Raw genomic sequence first — 23078 nt, 5'->3', positions numbered from 1 at the left:
TAATGTAAAAGTATCTATAGTACAGTACCTCTGAGATGTAAAGCAGAAGTAGAAAGATCTAAATATATTCAAGTAAAGTACAAGTACCTTGAATTTGTACTCAAGTACAGTACTTCTTCATTTAAGATGAAAAATTGCAACAAAACCTTTGAAAGTTCAAGTTTATTATCCAAAAAAGTAAAATCATTAGACCTGCAGGGTGCAAAGAGATGACAGCAGATAGAAATACACATCACAAGTTCCCAGAGTCCACGGTGACGTCTTTAAATGTTGTATCAGTTAAACCGTCCAAAAAATACACAAAGATACTCACGTTGCATGATTTCTTCACATCTACACTTGCATTTGTTTTAGTACAATTTACCTAAAATATGTACATTTAGTCACTTTTTCAGACATGAGTACACAGTAAGAAGAAGTCCAACCAAACTAGACCAAAAAATGCACTTATTATCTATAAAAGCCTCATCCAGGATTCATCAGCAGTATTTATTATCAGTAGAAAGCATTGAGGAGTTTGTTAATGATGCTGCTTTAACAGCCCCACCGTAGCAGACAAAGCTTATTTAGGTGATTTACTTTGAACCATCTGGTGTCAGAAATACATGACCTTGTCCACCTCTGGTGTGAGCAAATAGAAATGAAAATAGGAAGAAAGGTTTTGAAAGCAGCAGAGTTTCACTGATTGATGTAACTCAAAAGGAGAAGAGGGTAATGTGGTTATTTCCTCAGTTTTTGAGCAACAACGGCATGTTTGGCAAGAAGAGGAGATGGCTGAGGAGCTGCCAGCGTCGTAAACCCTCACATATTCAGATAAAAGGAGCGTGTGGAAACATCAGTACTCGGGACGTTTCGTCTTTGTCTCCGTCTGTTAGAAGTTCTCTTTGTTGAAGATGAACTTGACGTCGGCCTCGGAGTGAGACAGACTCTGTTTCTCCAGAGATTTGCCGAGCTGAGGCGGACCGCACAGGAACACTCCCACCTTAGTCCTGAGTACACAAAAACACACCTTCATTCAGCTTCATTAGACTCATCACAAGCAGTTCTGGTAATGGTGGTAGTAGTAGTAGTAGTAAAATAAGCAGTAGTTGTAGTAGTAACAGCAGTAGTATTTCAGCAGTAACGTCATGAACTGTATGAAGTGAAAGTGTGTGTGTACAGCAAGTACAATATGTGTGTACAGTGTGTGAACAGTGTACAGTGTGTTTACAGTGTGTGTACAGTGTGTTTACAGTGTGTATACACTGTGTGTACAATGTGTGAACAGTGTATGTACAGTGTGTATACACTGTGTGTACAATGTGTGAACAGTGTATGTACAGTGTATGAACAGTGTATGAACAGTGTGTACAGTGTGTGTACAGTGTATGTACAGTGTGTGAACAGTGTGTATACAGTGTGTGTACAGTGTATGGAGTGTGATAAGGCGCCCTCACCCCGGGTGCTTTGAGGCGATGTTGGTGAACTCGTTGTCCCAGTTAGGTTTCCCGTAGAGAGTTTTCTGTTTGAGGCCTGTGATTGGATCGTTCTCTGCCTCGTGGTGAACGCGGAAGTGAGCCGCCTGACAGAGGACAAAGACACACCACAGCGTTAGTTAGTGTGTAGATGTCTGAAGACGTGTGTGTGTGGTGGCGGCGGTGGCGGTTGAGGCGGTACCTCGGTCTCCTTCCAGCGGGTCAGGTAGATGTTGTAGCTGAGGAAGTCGGTCACGCCCTTCTCCGCCATCTGACCCTCCAGAGACTGCAGCAGGTCGGCAAACCACTCGAAGGCCTGCGTTTCCGGGCACAGCCAGTAGAAGTAGATCTGGGAGGACGGCAGTACATAGAATATACTCATATTACTGTGACTTTTTGCAGACCATGTTTATTTGCCCTAAACTGTGGAGGACAGAACCTGCCAAAATAAATGAATAAATGACTCAATAAAATAAAATAAATATGTCATTAAATGTAGCAAAAATAATATTAAAAATAAATGCAGTCATTAATTAATTGATAAAATGTGACATAAATTGATATTTGTTTTAATTTACTTATTTATTCATTTATCTTTGTATTCATTCCATTATTTATATTCTCCTGTTTAATTTTCCCTTTTATTTATTTATGTATATATTTTTTATTAATTTTTAAATGTATTTATTTATTTTATATTTATTTTTAAATGTATGTATTTATTTATGTATTTATGAATGTATTTGTTGATGCATGATTTTCCCTTTGCATTTTACCCCTTATTTATTATAAAATGTGACATAAATTGATGATGACCCCATGACACATGTTGAGTGACAGCCCCCTGATTTGCATAATAAGGCAGAAATGTAAAAAGAAATGTGTAAAAAAAATAATATAGAAATATATAAGTTTGGGGAAATAAATAAGGTGTTATATGCAAAGGGAAAATCGTGCATAAATAAATAAATTAATTAATGAATGCATAAATACATAAATAAATACATACATTTAAAAATAAGTATAATAAATAAATACTAAATGCAAAAATATATAAATAAATGTAAATATTAATATTAATAAAGAAATAAATATAAGGGAAAATAAAACAAGAGTATATAAATAAGGGGATTAATACAAATAAATAAATAAAGAAGCAAATTAAAACAAATATCAATTTATGTCACATTTTATCAATTTATGTCACATTTTATCAATTAATGAATGGCTACGTTTATTTTTAATATTATTTTTGCTGCATTTAATGACATATTTATTTATTTATCAAGTCATTTATATTTTTAATTTATTTTATTTTTGATTTTGGCAGGTTCCATCCTCCATATTTAACTGTATCACATGGTCTCTTTTTAAGCAGTGAAAGCTCATTGTTGAACTTGGAAACGGTATTTTAACAGTGGTCCACTTTCTGGAGCTTTCAACCGTATCACGCATTCTTAATCTGCAGATGTTTGCTCAGACAACTTGGTTAATGAGGAGTCCTAAAAGTGTGCAATCACAACAGAAACAACTCTGTGACAACTGTACAAACTCCATCTGCTGAAGAAGACCATGTGATACAGTTGAAAGCTCCAGGTGATCTTCTCTCCTGAGCGAATGAAGACCATGTGAAAAGCTATTAAGTGGATCTTGAGTTTTCTCAAGTGTCCCTCACCTTCTTGGTGAAGACGTCCTGGTTGTTCTGGATGCGTTTGTACCACACAGACTTGAGGATGGAGGCGAAAGGAGTCACGCCGATTCCTGCGCCGACCAGCATCACCACCTCATAGCGAAACACGTCTTCGCTGGCGGTACCAAACGGGCCGTCTATGGCGAGCCTGAGGAGCATAGAAACACCTGGTCATGATGGGAGGTGGTGGGATTCCAGCACTACCATTTTATAGATATTATCCAATAGTTTGATCATGTCCGTACACGTCTCTGTGCTTCATTTTCACCGTTATCTTTTTCTCTCCAGATGTGATTACAGTGTGAGTCTAACGTGGATCAGGATGTGCTCTCTTAATCAGATTAAACCTCTCAAAAATCACTTGAGAACCTCCTGAATACAATTTACAACAAAAAATAAGTGCAAAAATAAATATATGAATAAATAAAAAAAAAAAAAATGCTAAAATAACTAAATAAATAATAAATGCAAAAATAAATGAATAAACCAATTGTTTATTTATATCATAATAAATAGTTATTTATGAAAATAAAAATCCTAATTTTTGTCTTAAAACCATTAAGCTAGTATACAGAAGTATTATCAGAAAAATGTAAAGCATCAGTAAAAGTACTCGTTCTGCAGAAAAAATGTGTCCCCTGACCAATATATTATTATATATGACAGTATTAGATGTTTAATGTGCATAAGTAGCATTTTACTGTTGCTGTTTTCTCTTATTTCCTCTTTTTTTTGGTAAAATATTGAATAATTTGTGGAGTTCATAAACATCTGAAACGTGACAAGAGACACCTGCTTTTTTGTAGGAGGTCTCAATCTAGAAAGTTTGTGTTTTTGCAGCATGTTTGAAGACCTGATTGTTGTTCAACAAGTACATAAGTGTCACCCTGCAGGTAATTTCACCAGAGGCCTCGTTCTGTCATTGTCTGGTCTGAGAACACAGAACAGGAAAACGCTCCAGCTTGCCCAGCAGGACCAAAATGGGTGATGGATGTTGGAGAGTGTTGTTAATATTATATGCTTTCTCTGCAGACACACACAAAGAGCCACTCATGGCTGTAAATGTGACCCCTGCTGGATCAGGGAGGCAATCAAATGTAATCAGGAGCACTTTCAGGCTCAGTTTTCCTCTTTTATCGCCCCCTCCCCGTGTTGACGTACTTGGGCAGTTTCCAGGCCTCCTGAGGCTCAGTTTTGTCTCCTCCGCAGGCCTCGTACAGCGCCTGGGTCCAGTCTCCCACGATGCGGATGTGGGCGCTGAAGTAGTCCTCCTCGGGGGCGGAGGTCAAGGTGAAGGGGTGCCACTCCAGCCGGGAGACGGACGGACACTGGATGAAGACGTACTGACCCACCTCCATATGGAAACCTTTCCTCTTCATTTGCAGCTCCAGAGTCTTGGAAGGGTGCATCACCACCTGGAGGACAGGTACGGGTTATTACAGTTACATTAGGGTTATTTATTAGGGCTTATTTGTCAAATAAGGGCTGCAACTTAAATTTCATTATCGATTTGTCATTTTTTTCTGCGGAAAAATGCAACTTCCCAGAGCCCAAAGAGACGTCTACAGATGTCTTGTTTTTGTCCGACCAAGTGTCCAAACCCAAGACATTATCAGAGAAATGATTTGATATGTCACACAACCAATGAATCATTTGATTTTAGGGTCATCCAGGTGTGTTATTTGTTATATACCAATATGTAAGAGGAGTGGTAAAAATATACTGTTTTACATAAACTTGCAACTGTGCAAAAATGGCTGAAAGTTTATTGAAGTGCATTTATACGAAGAGATTAGTCTTCAAACAAAGAATGCAAGAAAATGAATAGAATAATGCTTCTAATGCATCTGTTGTAGTAGTAGTGGTAGCAGTAACAGTAGTAGTAATTGTAGTAGTAAAAGTAGCAGTAGTTGTAATACTAGTGGTAGCAGTAACAGTAAATAATTAAAAATAAACCTTCTCTGTGCAGCTAATAATAAATAATAATAATAATAACAGAGCTAAAAGGCTTCATAGAATCTCCCTTTAATGGGTTTAATGTCTTGCTCCAGCACATTTCAGTAAACTGCAGCTCGTCCTGTTTATTTCAGCGTGCACACACCTTGGTGATGACCACTTTCTGGTGGGATCGATAGATGCGGACGAGCCTCTCGCACACATAGAGGATCATGGGACCCACCACCCACTTCCACGTCTGGAGAAGAAAAGGTGAATATTAGAAAATGTACACACAAATAATATTAACAGCTCACAAGGTGTTAAAAGTATTTTGGTTGGTAGAAAGTTTTCAGAAGTATTTCCCATGAGCACCCTGCAGTCTTTAACAGCTCACCATCGGTGGGTTCCCAGCAAACATTGGTACAGCACAGTTGGAGCTGTTGTCTCCCCAGTTTTCAGACTGGTTGAAACAAGCCAAGGGGTTGTTTGTCTTCAGGCTAGAGGGCGTCTGTCCTCGCACAATCCGCCTGCAGTCAGTGAACAACACAATGAATATTTAATGACGAGTATTATTATTATTATTATTATTATTATTATTATTATTATTATCATTATTATTATCATATTATTATTATTATTATCATTATTAATGTAAGTGCCGTTGCATAAATGTGTTCATGATATATAATTAGTAATTGATCCCATAAGTTCATGAACACATTTATGCAACGGCACTTACAATTAATATTATTATTAAAAGGGAAGTTTGTGGCATTAACCCTCTGAAGCCATTTTTTTCCTTTTTTTGGTACCCCGGGTCTCTTTTCATAATAATTCATGTAGAATCTCAACACTGTAATGCACAATCATGACATTTACATCTTTTTTTTCAGGACAAACTGGGCTATCAGAATATGTAAGCTGCAGGGATGTCACATGATTGTATAAATAGTTGCATGACCATAAACACAAGAGAAAAACAAGTCTTGGGAATTAGCACCGACCCGACCCAGTGCATCACAGGCTAAATGTTGCCGTCTGTAGGCTTCAGCTAACGGCTAACAACAACAACTCCTTTAAAAAAGCACTGTTGTTCCAAGCTGGATTACAAACCGTCTGAAAGGGATCGTTAGAAAGCTGCGGCGGTGACAAAGTGGCTGCAAGTTAAATGAAGTCTTTACACCGCAGCGTTAAGCCCCTAGGGTGCTGGAATGTGTGCCAAATGGGTTTTCTACCTCTTGAAAGGGAATCTGGCTCTAAAATACTACTGATATCCACTACAGGAGGCGATGTGCACACAATGGAGTCTTTGGCCATGACATTTACCCTGTGCATCATCTCATTCTACCATTGTGCATCATCTCATTCTACCATTGTGCATCATCTCATTCTACCATTGTGCACAGTAGAACATCAATAAAAAACAACTAGATTGTATAATTTTGACTCCAAATGGAGTAGTTTTATTATAATAATGAAATATGATCAAGTGAAACTTATATAATAACAAATAAGATCAATAACAATGTAAATAAGATAACAAAAAAGAATCCAAAGTCAAATATGTACATTCAATATAAAAACGGTCAAAAATATTATAAACTAAAAACACAATTTCTCGTGCATAACTAAATTATTGAAATCGTTGCCAAACAAACATTGTTTGGACAAAATCCACTTGGAGTGCTGTTTTAGTCGCGTTAAGGGCTCGTCTTTTAGAAACTATTCGGAAAAAAGACCACCACATTATGTTATGTAGTTTTTAAAGGCAGAGTTTTAAAACACAGCTCAGCCGAACCCGGTACCGGGTCCGTCGGATGAAAGAGGTTAGGGTTGGTGGTACTTAAACACAAATGTGTTCTTTATTTATCTTTATTTAACATGTAGTTTCTATTTAATGTAAAATGGTAACTGTCTGTACTTCTTACCCGAAGCCGTGGAACACCAGCCCGATGAAGAAGATGACGAAGAGGTGGTGGGTGTACCAGAACACCTCGAAGTAGGACCTGCGGATGACCTCCATGGATGAAGTGATGATGAGGATGAGGGCCAGCGTGATGGCCACGCCCGTCAGCCCGGCGATGGTGGTGAACATGACGATGGTAGGGCTCTGCATCGACACACAACAGCTGGTTAGTCACGGCGTGGGTCGCCTCCAACACGGTTGAATCACAACACGCCTGCAGGTCGTGTTTGTTGACTAACTTCCCTCATGAACTAATGTCTGTTCTGTAGTTCCTCTCAATGTGGGTACAAACTCTGTAGGTTCAAGTGAATGTCACTTATGGAGTATGCTTCATAAGTTATATTATATAATATATTTTAAACCACCTAAACCGAGACCAAGTCACGACCAAGATCAAGACACACTGCATGACACACATGCAAACCAGTGGCACTCCTCAAAATGACCTGAACATTCCCATAAAAACACCCACAGAAAACAGATGATTTCATTGCCATATATACTGTATATGTACAGTATACATGAGAAATGTCTTGATAGAATAACCAAAATGCGTTGCAGAGGTGAATTTATAATGTGTGGGAATGTTCCTTTGTTTTCTTGGAGCAAACAAATACAAAGAAACACTAAGGAGCTGAAATCAACTCAACCGTCTTTATTCAACACTCCTCTTCCGTGTTTTGTGAGTCCAGTTATTGGTTGCATTTGAAGCAAGATGTTTTACATCCAATCACAGTAATGATGTTAACAAATAAATCAGACAATGCACAGCCAATTTAGTGATATCCCCGCAGTCGTGGTCTTGGCCGGCCTTGAAATAAAATTGTCTGAGAGCGAAACAAGATCGAGTAAAAATGAGACCTTCAAAAATCAGCGGCGGTTCTCGTTGGTGAGAGAAATCACTCGGATTGGAGTTATTTTCTCTCACGCAGGCGCAGAACATACGTGCTAAATGGCCGTCGGCTGTGGTCATTGCGGCGTGTTCGAGAGCAACTTTTTGGCCAAGACAAAGGCGACGCAGCAGTCGGCCTTCATCGCCGCTAGTTCTTTGATGTCGGTTTGGAGTGTCTGGGCCTTTAAAAGAGCTGAAGTTTGTGGGTTTTGTTTGTTCATAGGTGAAGATCTGAGATCTAAAAGGGTTTGAAGTGCTAGAGAAGAAGAAGGAGTGTAATCGCTAAATGCAGTGGAACTGTTTGTTGACCTGCAAGCAAGAAATCAGAAACAACCTTACAACCTTACCTGATCCTAAAATCTTGAAATACATGGACGATTACAGTTTACAGAAACAACAAAGAGGCAGAAGAATGATCTGAATTATAAGTTTGGTCAATAGTGGAGTAGTTTTATTTTTAAGATTTAGGAGATTTTAATGTGTAAAAAATAGATTTTTTTTTAAGAATTTTAGCCTGTTTCTGGCCTCAGACTCAGAATATTTCAGCTTCACCCTGTTGCACACCGAGTCATTGAATATTAGATTTCCCGTGAGAAAAAGGCTACGAGAAGCTGCATATTTTATGTTTTGATGACACAAAAGATCCAAGTCTTCTTTCTCTATGTTAAGAAATACATTATGAGGCTAAATACTTCATTTGCAAAGAGGAAGTTTCTCAAATGACAAGATATCTAAGGACAAATACCTCCAAAGAGGAAGTTTGTCGGATGAAGTAATACCATTTTTTTTCTCATTGACCCCAAAATTTGGCAATAAAGCAGAAGGGATTTCACAGATTTGAGCAACACAAGAAGCATCCAGCTGAACTGGTATTCTCACCGTCTCGTTGGTCCTAATGGGGTTCAGGAAGGACGCGTTGTCCCCGGTGCCGATTTCAGACAGGACGAAGGTCAGAAGGCTGCTGTTGCGATTCAGCTGGGCGTCCATGAAATACTCAAAGTTAAACAAGTGTGCAACGATGTGCACAGCTACGAGAGGAAGAGAAAGGAGAGATTAGGAAGCTGCAGAATGCTACTCATAACGTCTGTAAACTGATAAACCACAAACACTGGCTCTTCACAGATATAACGGCCGATACGCAAAAGAAAATTGCAGCTATAGATATTTTATAGTTTGCATTTTATGTATATGTGCTATTAGTTACTTTCTATTTTATTCTTAAAAGAGTGCTGCAGGAATGAGTCCTAAACATTAGCACTTCCTGTTCCCTCGTCTGGAAGTCAGTGGGTTTTTAGTTAGATATCTAAAATAAGGTCTGTGATTAACACAAGCTGAAGAGATTTTAATGTTTTATTCTACGATATAAAATACATCAGTAAATACCACACTCATGAATTCTGAAGCCTTTATGCATCTTAAAAAAGGCGGTTGCTAACAAGTGGCTAAATGAGACGACTAAACGTCATCACGCCAACTCGTCCTCCTTTACAGCCTCGTTGTGTTTACTCACGCTCATGTGACCGTGGTTTAGTTCGTTTATAGCCTAACGTTAGCTTTTTACTTCTGGCGATTGCATTCACACTTCAAAAATCATAAGGTAGTGTTCATAAGTGGAGATTATCTTACTGAACAAAACGTGTCAGTATCATAAACGTTTGTTTGCCACAGAGATTATTTTCTGCAATAATCCAAAACCCAATGGAACAATCCCGTTGGCTTTTAGTGGAGGGAACCAGGGAGATGATCACTTCCTGTTGGACTACAAAAATACGTCATCCCTGGAGCACTTATTGGAACACGTATTTCATGTTGTGTTTCGTGCTCTCCAGAATTGGTGGTTGATAGTACCTGTATGGAAGGCGATCATGTAAGCCACCAGCTTGTGAAAAGTGATGTTTCGATCTAGTTGGCGAGCCGCTGTGCGGCTGCAGCACTGAAAACAAAGACAAATACTGTAAAGATAAAATAATGAGCAGAAACGTATAAAAATAAACCCCAACATCAACAGCAAAATGGTGTTAGCAGATAAATCTAATAATTATAGCTGTAACACACACGCATGTTAAATCAAAAGGTTTCAAATAATTCATCATTCATGAAGCATAAGAAGGATTAACATAAAATACCTTTTTAATTCAAGAGGTCATTTATAATGTTATATACCTGAGTTTCAGTACTGAGAGCACACTACTTTCACTTCATTTGGAAATATGAACATGTTTTCATGTGACAAAAGAAATCAAACTAATGTCTAAACACAAGCTCACTAAGAGGTCATGTCCTTTGTATTTTTCCAGGACCTAAAGTTTGCATTTCAGAATTTAATGTAATTAAATTTGTAGACATAGTATCCTGAAATTTGACAATGTTTAGGCCCAGAAACATAAATAAATACTGTACATAACAAATGTTTCCTACCAGATTAGCTCATAGAAATGAGCTTTTAGAGTACGAGCAGTGGGTTGATCAAACATTTGATGCCAACTTTTGAAATGATAAAATAATCTGCAGAAACTTCCAAAAATAAACCCCAACATCAACAGCAAAATGGTGTTAGCAGATAAATCTAATAATTGCAGAAACAATCTACAAATGGGATCCCTCATAAGCATCCTTTCATTATGAATTCATGTTTTCACCTGGATGGTGCCACGAAGGAAGGAGAGGAGGTTTCGGCAGACTGGCAACAGGATGAGCATACAGTTGAAGTTGAGGCAGGCAGCAGGAGCTCTGGCCCAGGACAGAGCATGCTGATGGGTTACAGGGAGGGTTGGGTTACTTCAACATGTAATCTGATTACTTTAAAGTGCTCATTTTGAAGTGAATACATTCTCTTTCTCTTATAAAGCCGCAACTTTGAATATTGTTCCTCGTGTGTCTATATTTGTGATGATATTTGGTTGGTTTCAATTCTGCTCACTGGGATGCAGCCATGCAGCCGGTGGCGGCGGCGTTGACTCAGTGTTTCATGAAGCCAGCTGTGACCACAGAGCAAACGTTACGCCACACGTCAGACCGGCTTCCCTCCACTCCCTAAGGTGCAATGATTAGTGCGGGCGTGGATGTGTTTGGCTGCTCTGTGACGCCTGAGTTTATTGTGAAGTGTGTGGAGGGTTTTATACTGTGGCACTTTGTGACGGGAAGCTCATAAATGAATCACCTGCTGGAAGTCAATCTGTCTTTCTGTGACATCGAAGATGGATTTCAATCCTGCTGGATTATTCAAACACGCAACTTTATTTTAAACTTTAACCCTCTGAGACATGTGTCTGATGTAAATGACCAGACATGAAAATAAATGATTCATTCACTCATTCATTCATGCCGATTAAGACAAGGAAGAAGGTTATTACTAAAGCAGTTTGATGATGTTAATCTGGGGCGTTTCTAGCACAGCACCTGCTGCAGTTTGAGGAACTGAGAAGGGCCGGGTCCTGTTTTTTTAAATGAATCTTTTTATACAACTTTCATGAGTTGTTTGATTAGTCCCTATAAGAACTTCTCTTCTCTGAAACTTGAAAATGTAAAAACATCTCGACTGTGATGATATGCTCCTTGCAGAACAGTAACTCTAAATGACTCTAAATGAAGCAAAGTAATTCATAAAATCAATCCATAAATACATCTAAATATTGGCATGTCGTGTGGTGCAGGTCAGGCTCACCCCGAGCAGGACTCTGGTGTAAAACCATTTTTCCACCAGGAAGGCCATGTAGAAATGGACAAAAAGGAAGGCATTGATCCCGAGCCATACCAGCTGTAACACACACACACACGTCAAATCAAAAGGTTTCAAATAATTCATTATTCATGAAACATAAGAAGGATTATCATAAAATACCTTTTTAATTCAAGAGGTCATTCGTTTCAGTTAGTTTCAGTATGAAGATCACACTTTTACTTGATTTTTTACTTCATGTACTGTACATAAATGTTTCCTACCAGATTAGCTCGTAGAAATGAGCTTTTAGAGTATGAGTAGTGGTTGTGGGTGTAAATCAAAGTATTGTTCTGATGCCCGCCGTCATTGTTGCATCAAAATGGTCCAATAATTCACAAGAGAATTCGCAACCCCTAAAATTGAACTTCTTAATAAATTACAGTATAAAAGTTTTGATTGATCTAATCAAAGAATAAGTAAACAAGACTATGAATCTGATCAAACTTTGGAAGCCAAATTTTGGCACTTACATTTCATACGGTAACAAAAAGGTTCAATATCCAGCCCCGTTCACAAAGATGCTTCAAACTATGTGAACTATGCTAACTCCAAAATATCTGTAACTACCCTAAAGTCAACATCAAGTCCATGCACTTTTAAAAAATATGCTTTTAACAAGAATATAAATGCAGATAATGACAGGAAACAAAGAGCAAATCTACTTACAATAACAAAGATGGAGAGTCCCTCGTTGGCAGCAAAGTTCCCCATGGTGAGAATAGCTTCTGAAAGTGTTACTGGGCTAATAGAGAAGGAAGCAGTGAAGGAGGAGAGTAAAGAGAGCATTACTCATTTTATAACCTTTGTTAGGAGCAAATAAGGAAGTGGCCCGTCACCGTTTTTCACTGCCGTCCCACCAGTCGCTGGTTTTCTCTTCAATAACTCCTCCAGTCATGAAGCTGAAAGCTTCCTTATCGACTCTATTATCTGACTTCTGTTGAAGTTTAATCAAAGCTTTCAGCTTTAAATTCAAATGGTTTCTCTTTTTGTCTGGCTACTGCACTGCATTTATCTGATAACTTCAGTTACTTTGCAGATTCAGATTAATAAGATGATGATGATAAATAAAGGAATTCAAATGGGTACTTTAACTTTTGGTGCTTATATTTGATGCCAATACTTTTATACTTTTACTCAAGTAAAATGTTCATACCAGCAAATACACAAATCTCTCATGTGAAAAAGCAAAACATCATGAAAAACTTAAGCAGATTTAAAAGCACATAACTGCAGCAAAGATGGATTGAGTGAGCTCATCTGTCTGTCTGCATTTAAGGAATAAACACAAAGTGTAAGACTGGTCAACCTCCTGGTGGTTGAGTCCTGGATGTGCTAACACCCGAAGCCAGGTGACCGTTAAGGAGGAACTTGATCTGCGATGGTGACATGGTGAATTTTAGACAGAGGAAGTGGCAGATTTCTAAACGTGAAGTAAAACAGAAGATTAATTGCCACATGCTTCCTGTTTCAAGCTAAACTGAAACAACATAGGAATTAGCAGCAGAATAGAAAAGCTCTTTTAGTTTCAGCATCTCATTTCCTGATGTAAACGATTTTTTCCTCATGAGCCTCTCTAAAGCTTTTCCCTCCTGACAGGGGTCCTCGAGAGGGTTTCAGAGACCCTCTATAGGGGTTCAGAGGTCTTGGAACAGGTCTAGAGATTGTTGATGGGCTCCCAAAGGTGATTCAAGGAGTACTTTAGAGCATTGGTTCACAACCTATATGGTTTTATATACAGACTTATGTATATATGTATATATATATATATATATATATATATATTTGATCTGTCTAGTATTTAATCCTCTTATCAACATGGGAGTGGACAAATATGCTTCTTTATGTAAATGTATGTATATATTTATTATTGTAAATCAATTAATAACACAAATCAATGACAGATATTGATCCAGAAACCCTCACAGGTTCTGCATTTAGCATGAAACAATATGCTCCAATCATAACATGGCAAACTGCAGCCCAACAGGCAACAACAGCTGTCAGTGTGTCAGTGTGCTGACTTGACTATGACTTGTCCCAAACTGCATGTGATGATCATAAAGTGGGCATGTCTGTAAAGGGGAGACTCGTGGGTACCCATAGAACACATTTACATTCACTGATCTGGAGGTCAGAGGTCAAGGGACCCCTTTGAAAATGACCATGACAGTTTTTCCTTGCTGAAATTTAGCGTAGGTTTGGAGCGTTAGGCCTTAGGTTTTCTAGTTGCGTATGATACCAGTATCTTCACTCTGGCTTTAAAACTGATCCCACTACAACCTCCAAAAGATCGATCACATTAATGCGTTAACGAAATTAGTTGCGTTAAAAGGAATTTGCATTAACACATATTAACGCGTTAACTTTGACAGCCCTCATTTTTTGTTATTGTGGTTAAATAAATGTAATTTATGGTGCTGCTTTAGTTCCAGGGGACCCCTCATTAATTAGATTTACAGGATTATTCAGAGAAATTAATTTGTCATTGGTTGATTTTTTAGGCCCTTGATAGGGCCCCACTGCTGCAGGGGGTTTTAAGATGGGCAATGGGACCCCTGAGAGGGTTCCAGGGGGGGTTCTCTTGACAGGGTACCTGGTGTGTCTGAGGTCCAATCCTCCTGTGTTCAGCAATCCTTGATGGGTTCAGTAAATGCACTGGGAGGTTCAAGAGGTTTTAGACTAATGGGTCTAAGGGGTACTTTGGAGGGTTTCTGGGGCAGTTCCACACCTCAACCCTGAACTAATAAAAAATCCCAAATGAATACCTAATATGAGCCTGCGCTAGAGGGCATGGTTTTCATCTTCTATGGTGCAACTATAACCAGCTGTCTGTTCTTTCAGGGACGATAACATTTTCTGGATAAAAGCAACTTTCACTCTGGATTATTGTCAATCAGATCAGTGCTGATTTTAACACCACGGATTACATCACACCAATTGAGGTTAAAATGTTGAGCATTATGTACCTGAAATCCTGCTCTAGTGAACCAGAAAAGCTCTTGTTTCTGCTGGAAGGAACTGCCAGGCTGCCTTTGAGCAAAACATCCGTTACTTTGTTAGATATCTGTCAGGTGGTAGTGATTATTGGTTTGTTTTATTTACTGCAGCATGCTTTACTAAAAAAGAAATCACTACATAGCTTATTAAAAGAGATTGGTGTCTGCTAATGCAACAGATCACTTAACCCAGAAAATGTGAGAGAAACAATGTTGGTGTGTTACTGCCACCTAGCAGGAGAACACACAGATGTGTCAATGCAGTGTTTTAGTCCTGTTTTAGCTGCATTAGCTGTTTGATCACTGGTTATTAATTATCGAGCTTTATTATAAAAATGAAGGATAAAATATGAAGAGATCTTTTGTAAGGCCTGTCATCAGTATATATTTGCTATTCTTTCATAATAGATGTCTGCAAAAATCCAATTAATGATCAAGAGAAATGAAATTAATTTTGGGCGTAAATGTAACACGTGTGTTTGCATGAATTAATATTGTGTTTTATCTGTGTGTGTGCAGTTTGTGGTGAACGAGCAGACAGATGGTTGTGGAGTGGAAGCGAGTGGGGAAAATACATTATTCAGACTGAACAGGGTTGAAGTTTAATTGCAGAGTGACAAACACGAGATGTGACAGAATGAGTCCAATACTGCACACTCACCCACACACAGATACTGTTGAAAAAACATAAATGAAAACATGCACTTCTCACCCATTATCTGTATCTCTGGATAACTATGCTTCCATGGATGTGAAACAAAAAATGGAGAATCACTTGATAATTTATCACTCCATTTTTCATTTCACATGCATTTTCATCAACTCCATTTTTATCAATTCATTTTTATTCACCCTTTATACCCCCGACGTCATCAATCTAAAAAAAAAATTACAAATCCTTAAACAAAATCCTCAATTTGAAAAAAAAAGATTCATTGTATTGAATGAGTCAACTTTATTTAATGAATATAACTCGTCAGTTTCGTCAACATAAATAAAGTGATGATGTTTTGTTTAATATAATAGTGTTAGAGCAAAATAGATTTTGTGTTATTGTGGTTAAATAAATGTAATGGGAGATCAAATAGGTATTTTAGCACAGTGAATATGTTGTTTTTTGAAAGGCTAAATGCCAACAAATATGGATCGAAGCAGAATATTTCGTTAGTTAAAAAATGTTGTGAATTTTAAATGATTACATCTCTCTTTTTTCAATAAATGTTGACTTGATGACGTTGGGAGTGCTCAGCTTTTCTTAGATACAAGTAAGGAGGGCTTCAAGGAAAATAGGTTGGGAACCAGGAATAGAAGAATAGACAAGACCAAAGTGCTATGCAGAAACCTTTAACTATTGAAATCCAAAGGAGGAACATCCATAACATTCAAGATAAAGGAAGTCACAATAACAAACTGTCTGATCCAGACTTTTCATTTCCTCCATATCTTCTTAAGCGGTAGCAACAATAATCCACGTCTCCAGACCTGCAGACTAATAAAATGCACTTTGAGACAGGACTCAAGATCTCAAAAACGTCTTTGTGTAATAAATTAGAGCTCCTGATCCTGTAAGACATCTCAAAGTCTTTTTTTATTGATTGATATGTGCAGGCTCTGCTGCTTAACTTTGATTATTTGAGCCTTCTAATGTTACTTTAAACCCTGAACTGAGGATCCTCACGTTGCATTTCTAACTCTGCATATTGTAACAAAAAAAGAATATTATGCATATGTGTGTGCAAACCTGAGATGCCAGATGTCTTCAAAAATTGATATGGTACACTATAGCCCATAAATGGTGTATAATTTACATGAGTTGACTGATTTTATTAATTCTATTACTGCTAAATCATAACACCCATGTTGCTATGAATTTCCATGTAAAGTTTGGTGAAGTCTGCACCCCAGTCAGACTCTCTGGAAGTCTGCACCCCAGTCAGATTCTCTGGAAGTCTGCACCCCAGTCAGACTCTCTGGAAGTCTGCACCCCAGTCAGACTCTCTGGAAGTCTGCACCCCAGTCAGACTCTCTGGAGGTCTGCATCCCAGTCAGACTCTCTGGAAGTCTGCACCCCAGTCAGACTCTCTGGAAGTCTGCACCCCAGTCAGATTCTCTGGAAGTCTGCACCCCAGTCAGACTCTCTGGAAGTCTGCACCCCAGTCAGACTCTCTGGAAGTCTGCACCCCAGTCAGACTCTCTGGAAGTCTGCACCCCAGTCAGACTCTCTGGAAGTCTGCACCCCAGTCAGACTCTCTGGAGGTCTGCATCCCAGTCAGACTCTCTGGAAGTCTGCACCCCAGTCAGATTCTCTGGAAGTCTGCACCCCAGTCAGTCTCTCTGGAGGTCTGCATCCCAGTCAGACTCTCTGGAAGTCTGCACCCCAGTCAGTCTCTCTGGAGGTCTGCATCCCAGTCAGACTCTCTGGAAGTCTGCACCCCAGTCAGTCTCTCTGGAGGTCTGCATCCCAGTCAGACTCTCTGGAAGTCTGCACCCCAGTCAGTCTCTCTGGAGGTCTGCATCCCAGTCAGACTCTCTGGAAGTCTGCACCCCAGTCAGACTCTCTGGAAGTCTGCACCCCAGTCAGTCTCTCTGGAGGTCTGCATCCCAGTCAGACTCTCTGGAAGTCTGCACCCCAGTCAGACTCTCTGGAAGTCTGCACCCCAGTCAGACTCTCTGGAGGTCTGCATCCCAGTCAGACTCTCTGGAAGTCTGCACCCCAGTCAGATTCTCTGGAAGTCTGCACCCCAGTCAGTCTCTCTGGAGGTCTGCATCCCAGTCAGACTCTCTGGAAGTCTGCACCCCAGTCAGTCTCTCTGGAGGTCTGCATCCCAGTCAGACTCTCTGGAAGTCTGCACCCCAGTCAGTCTCTCTGGAGGTCTGCATCCCAGTCAGACTCTCTGGAAGTCTGCACCCCAGTCAGACTCTCTGGAAGTCTGCACCCCAGTCAGACTCTCTGGAAGTCTGCACCCCAGTCAGACTCTCTGGAGGTCTGCATCCCAGTCAGACTCTCTGGAAGTCTGCACCCCAGTCAGACTCTCTGGAAGTCTGCACCCCAGTCAGACTCTCTGGAAGTCTGCACCCCAGTCAGACTCTCTGGAAGTCTGCACCCCAGTCAGTCTCTCTGGAAGTCTGCACCCCAGTCAGTCTCTCTGGAGGTCTGCATCCCAGTCAGACTCTCTGGAAGTCTGCACCCCAGTCAGACTCTCTGGAAGTCTGCATAAAGTAGGAATTATGTCCATTTTTTGTGGATTTCCAAAATTATGCAGCCTGATTCATATTCACATCCACGTTCAATCATCAGTGTCAGTGAGCGACATCTAAGTGAAACTTAGTGAGTCTCTAAATAGTCCTTTCCAAGTAAAGGGCTCTTGCATTGATGGAAAAATGTAAAATATCTTTAGCAGTAACAATAATATGTCAGTCTCCTCCACCCTGTAGCAGTCAGCAGTGAAGCAGGCACCTTATGTAAAAGGTTAGCACAGGCTGAAGCATATTGTAAATGATGAAACCCGGTGCAGGGGGTGAAGGTTAAAGCAACACTCACTGTAATTTAGACGAAAGGCCTTCTGGTGATTTCCCCTCCTAATCTGGGGGAAGGGGATTAGATTAAATCTGTTGCATAGCAACTGTGACATCACCTCCGACCCGTTTCACAATGCATAATCACAAAGTGCTGCGCCGTGCTGTGGTCTCTGCTTTATGTGTCTGAGCCGCTGTGGACGCTGTGCCCCTCAAACGCTACCAGGGCGGGGAAGTTTCTGGACTGTTTGGTGCCATTATGGTCCCATTTAGAGTCAAATAGACCGTAAAGCAGGGGATGCTTTAGGGCGGGGCTACCTTGTGATTTTAACAGGTCGCTACCACGACGTTGTCCGGTCTGGGTCCAGTCGATGTTTTCGCCTTAGAACTTTAACCCTTTCACAGTGTGTTTTCACTTCATTAAAGTTAATTAGAACCTTTTGGTTGCTTGAAAATGTCTTATTCAGTGTTCTGTTGTACTTAGCTCTTCTTGTTGCAAAAAACCAAGATGGCGTGGCGACAGCCTAAAACCAAGATGGCGACGGACAAAAACCAAGACAGAGATGGCCAAAAACAAACATGGAGACAGCGAAAAACCAAGATGGTGACGGCCAGCAACACAAAAGAAGCGAGCAAACACTTCACTCTCATTGAAAACAAAAAGAAAAAGCTGCCCGAGGCGGCTAAAAAGTGCTCCGTCTGATCAGGCCCCTCTTCAATAGCTTTCATGTACCATATATTCATCTGCTTCTGTTTCTGTGTGAGTGGAAACGTGTTGGTTAAAGTCTGTCATCCATCTCTGGCCTTGGTTTATAGTTTAACCACAAGTGTTTAAATATCTAGCTCTTCCATAACTCACATGTTCATGTTTCAGCCGCCCATTTAGCTGCCTCGTCACCTCCATGGCTGCATCCCGGGACCTGGATGTGTTCGATGAATCATTCAGAGGACGATGCACTCTGGCTAATTTGAGTCATGCCTCTTAGCTCCGAGCAGTCATGCTGTTCTCATTGGTTAAACATCAGCGAGGAGGCAGTAAACGAAACACACTCGAGGCCTCCCAACAAACAAGCTGCTCTGGAGAATAATCAGATTATTTGTGTCTCTTTGGGGGCAAAGCTAATACTGATGTGAGGTGACTGCTCTTTCACACATCGGGACAGTGCTGCTGCAGGGTCCAGGTTTTCCTGAAAACCATCACAGCCTGTATCCTGAAACAAATATGTTACAGTGTGACGTAAAAAGGGCATTTTGAAACAATAATAGTTATTATCTGAGGTGCACTCTTGATCTTGGAAACAGCAGCTGAGAAAACAGTCCCACCACAATCACCCTATTTAGTAGATGTTCTGGTGATTTTGATCATAACAGGAAGCTAAGAACCAACGTAAAATACCTTTAAGTGCTCGGAAAACGTCCAAATTTCAAGTACAGCTACAGTTCCATGACATCTGGGCAAACTGGTGACGATCATGTGATCGAAAGACCCAGAACAGCTACTAAATCCACATTTCTCAATAGCTATTCTTGATTAAAAATTAATTCCAATAACACTTAATTTACCACAACAGCAAGAATGATGAAATAACAATACACTATAATGAGTTGGATTTTAATAACCTCTTGACTTATTATTGGATGAATTACATATTTGACTCAAAACAGTATTTATTTATTTAATATTGGCCATTTTAGAGTTCCATATTCTAGGTTAAAGGGGTATCTGCGACTATTTGTCAGCAGTATCAAAGCCTTCTGGGAACTGTAGTTGTTAAATGCTGATACAATAATAGTTGTTAGACTAAATCACTAGAATTAAAAACCAATATAGTACTAGAAAAAATATAGATAACATAAAATATAAAAACAAAAACCAAGATGGCGACGGACAAAATGCCGAACTGGAGGCTCAATTTCTTTTTTAGTTAGTTTCCCATAATGTTGACTTAATATCTCCCACTTTCTTGTTATTTTGACTTAAAGAGACCTTGAGGTCTCATAATGTTGAAATATTCACTTACTATCAGTAATTTTAGTTTTAAAAAGTCATAATTTAATTTGAAGTTGAAAAATGATATTTTGACTCAGTGTCTCATAGTGTTAAAGCTCCCATATTATGCTCCTTTTCAGGTTCATAAACTTACAAACAGTCCCTTTAAAGGGACTTTCAGTATTGCTTGCTAACAGCGACACCTGTGGCCGTTAAGTCAACTAAAGTCAGCGTCCTGTTGCTCGCGCTTGTGCTCGCTCTACATAGACATGAACGAGCATCGCTCAACACAGTGAGGCGACACACGTCAGCTAAAAGCACAATATCACTCTATATTTCAGCTGCTTGGCAGTAATGTTAGCTGACCAGACGAAGGTCTCTCCATGAATCAATGCTGATCCTAGTGTTGGCTTTTCCTGCCTCAGCCTCCGGGGTTGAAGCAGGAAAAGTGGGTCGGTGCCTCCCGACTGCGCCCGCAGGGAGACGATAACGTTTCTCTCTGCGGAGCCCCGTCACTTCACAAGACACGGGAAACCTCTGTTGGTCTGGAGGAGCTGCAGCAGTTATTTCTGCACAAACGTCCACTGATCATTCACTAGATATTCTCAGAGCTAAACTAACTCTTCTGCAGTGTGGAGTGAGCAGCATGCACGTGAGAGGTGGAGTGAGTGAAGGCATGCAGGCAGGCAGAGGAGAGACTCAGGCCACACGCGAGCGCGCATGGGATCCCGACCCGGTACATTTATACGTGTAAAAAGTTACAAACAGTCCCTTTAAGCCTGCTTTATAATAAAAAAAACATGAAAATCTCACTTTTTTATAGTATGGGACCTTTAAGGTAGAATGTTCAGATTTCATGTATTTTTTTTCATTTTCCTGCCAGTAGTGGTCTTCCATAGCTCCCTCCTCCAGCCTGTTGGTGGAGCTCAGAGAGGGGAGGCTCCAGCTGGTGTTTGGCTGATGACGCTGGACCAGGTGGAGGAGGAGGAGGAGGAGGAGGAGTGGTGGTAGAAAGATACAGCGACGGCAGTGAACGCAACACTCTGCTGACAGCACACCAACAGACATCAGCTCCTGCTCCCTGTTCACCCGGACTACCGGCTCCATCCACCGGCCACCGGTCGGTCCTGCTCCCGGTAACGGGTCTATGTTCGAGGAATCTCTCTGCAGGAGGCTTCAGAGCAGCTGCAGGCGGATCTCCAAGCGGTTTATTGGGAGGTAAGACTAATTCATGTTTTGATCTGAAACTAACAGGACGGAGCGCACAGGTGTACAGGTGTGCTCGTGCACAGCTGTGCTCTAGTACAGGTGTGCTCGTGTACAGCTGTGCTTTAATACAGGTGTGCTCGTGTACAGGTGTGCCTCCTCAATTAAAAGTTGAGAAGAATGCCCCCTTAATTAACAACATGGCAGGTAATTAAGAACATAATGGATGATCAATTTAGGAGGCTTATTTAGTTTTTGTGGGTTTTAACTGTTATAGCCTGTTATAATTATAGGTCAACCGTTATTGTTTTATATTAATCAGTAAATACTTTGGTTTAAAAATGTCCAAAAATAATCAGAAATGAGCATCAGATGTTCTTTAATCTGCTCATTTTGATCAATGATAGCAAATCCTCACATTTAGGAGACTGGGAACTTTAAACATCTGGAGTTTTTACCTGATAAATGGCTGAAATAAATAAAAAGTAAAGTAGTATTCAGTATTCACATTGTTTGCACATGCAGGGTCACCTTTAGAGGGTGTTTTAAGGATACTTTAAAAAACACAAACAGCTGTTTGTCCTCTGTTTATTCTTCTTCTTCTTCTTCTTCTTCTTCTTGACAGTTTACATGGCCACAATTAGTAGATTGACATTATTCCATGCACTTCACATCTTATTTATAAGCCCATTTACTCAGTTTTCTAAGCACATCTGCTGGTCTTGACAATTTCAAAAATGTAAACAGACAAAACAGTTTTTTTCCCACATGTGTTATAACAGATAAGACATGTAAATCAGACCACACCTAGAGCATGCAAGAGGACAAACAAGATGTGGCTGCTCTCTTGTGCTCTGTTTTACAGTGTGGGGAATATCTGTAAAATGTAAAAGTGAACACGACTTTTTTTTAGAGTTTTGTGCTGCATTCAGGTGTGTATGTTTAATCCCATCGTGCTGGACTTTGAAGATGTTCTTCTCCTGTCTGAGCAATGTTGCAGCTCTGACGCTCAGATTTTCAAAGCAGTTGTCAGTCATCTGAAGTCAGGCCTTGCAGATAAATCATTATCCCATTGGGCAGTTTCTCCCCGTCGTCTTCAAACTAACACGTGCAGATTAAAACAGTTCTGAGCCTTCAGCATTTACAGTTAAAACTCCAGCACTCATAGAAAAATACAACACATAAATGAAGCATTTGTTGTTATTTACTTCAGATTCTGACTAACAAAAAGTCTGACCTGAGCTTGTGTTGCAGATCTCATTACTACAGATCATTAACAGCGTGCTAAACAGGGACTTTATCTCATGGAAGGTCAAATTTAAGTCACTGAGGTGAACTCAAGTCTTACTAATTAGTACCAATGTGTTGCTAGTTACATGTGCACATGCTGTTTTTAGGAAGAGAAATTATGCTTTTTGAAGTTGAATATCAACGTACTGGATTAAAGCTACCAAAACATCACTAAAGGCATATGAAGTTTCACGTTCTGGCAAACGTTTTTGATGCGTTATTTACTCCATACTCTCCATTTTTTTCCCTTTAATCTTTCAATCTGTCTGTCTGGTCTAAATATATGACAGGAAATGCACACAACTACCTTTCTGCACTAAAATAGTAATTTTCTCTTTGAAAGCCTATGACCAAAATGACCAAGCGAAGTAGCATTAAAAATGACACTAGTAGTGATTTAAGCAGCCTGAAAGCTCAGA

At 39.9% G+C, this 23078-nt stretch overlaps 3 protein-coding genes across 3 annotated transcripts in view; 2 read left to right on the top strand and 1 right to left on the bottom strand.

Moving 5' to 3' along the window:
• Window positions 1–145: 145 nt before the first annotated feature.
• On the bottom strand, window positions 146–12480 carry LOC119483381 (cytochrome b-245 heavy chain). Its single transcript, XM_037761449.1, has 13 exons — window positions 12328–12480; window positions 11605–11697; window positions 10580–10690; window positions 9789–9873; window positions 8820–8968; window positions 7011–7192; window positions 5477–5609; window positions 5246–5338; window positions 4306–4559; window positions 3130–3292; window positions 1657–1803; window positions 1437–1561; window positions 146–989 (listed from the first exon to the last, which is right to left on the bottom strand). The coding sequence occupies exons 1-13, from the start codon at window positions 12445–12447 to the stop codon at window positions 872–874; spliced, it is 1773 nt and encodes a 590-aa protein (XP_037617377.1). The 5' UTR covers window positions 12448–12480; the 3' UTR covers window positions 146–871.
• Window positions 12481–16522: 4042 nt separating this feature from the next.
• LOC119484006 (putative proline-rich protein 21) lies at window positions 16523–17875 on the top strand. Its single transcript, XM_037762562.1, has one exon. It carries the CDS (start codon window positions 16523–16525, stop codon window positions 17873–17875), a length of 1353 nt encoding a protein of 450 aa, XP_037618490.1.
• A 3133-nt stretch (window positions 17876–21008) lies between these two features.
• LOC119483382 (prolactin receptor-like) overlaps window positions 21009–23078 on the top strand; it is a 29092-nt gene continuing 27022 nt past the window's right edge. The window contains exon 1 of the mRNA XM_037761450.1: window positions 21009–21381. Coding sequence (XP_037617378.1) covers window positions 21311–21381 — 71 coding nt within the window. The 5' untranslated portion in view covers window positions 21009–21310. The remainder of the gene's footprint in view (window positions 21382–23078) is intronic.

The sequence above is a fragment of the Sebastes umbrosus genome, chromosome 24, assembly GCF_015220745.1.
Source record: "Sebastes umbrosus isolate fSebUmb1 chromosome 24, fSebUmb1.pri, whole genome shotgun sequence".
NCBI classification, from domain to species: domain Eukaryota; kingdom Metazoa; phylum Chordata; class Actinopteri; order Perciformes; family Sebastidae; genus Sebastes; species Sebastes umbrosus.
The sequence above is the reverse complement of the archived record's forward strand: the minus strand, read 5'-3'. Positions and strand labels throughout refer to the sequence as shown.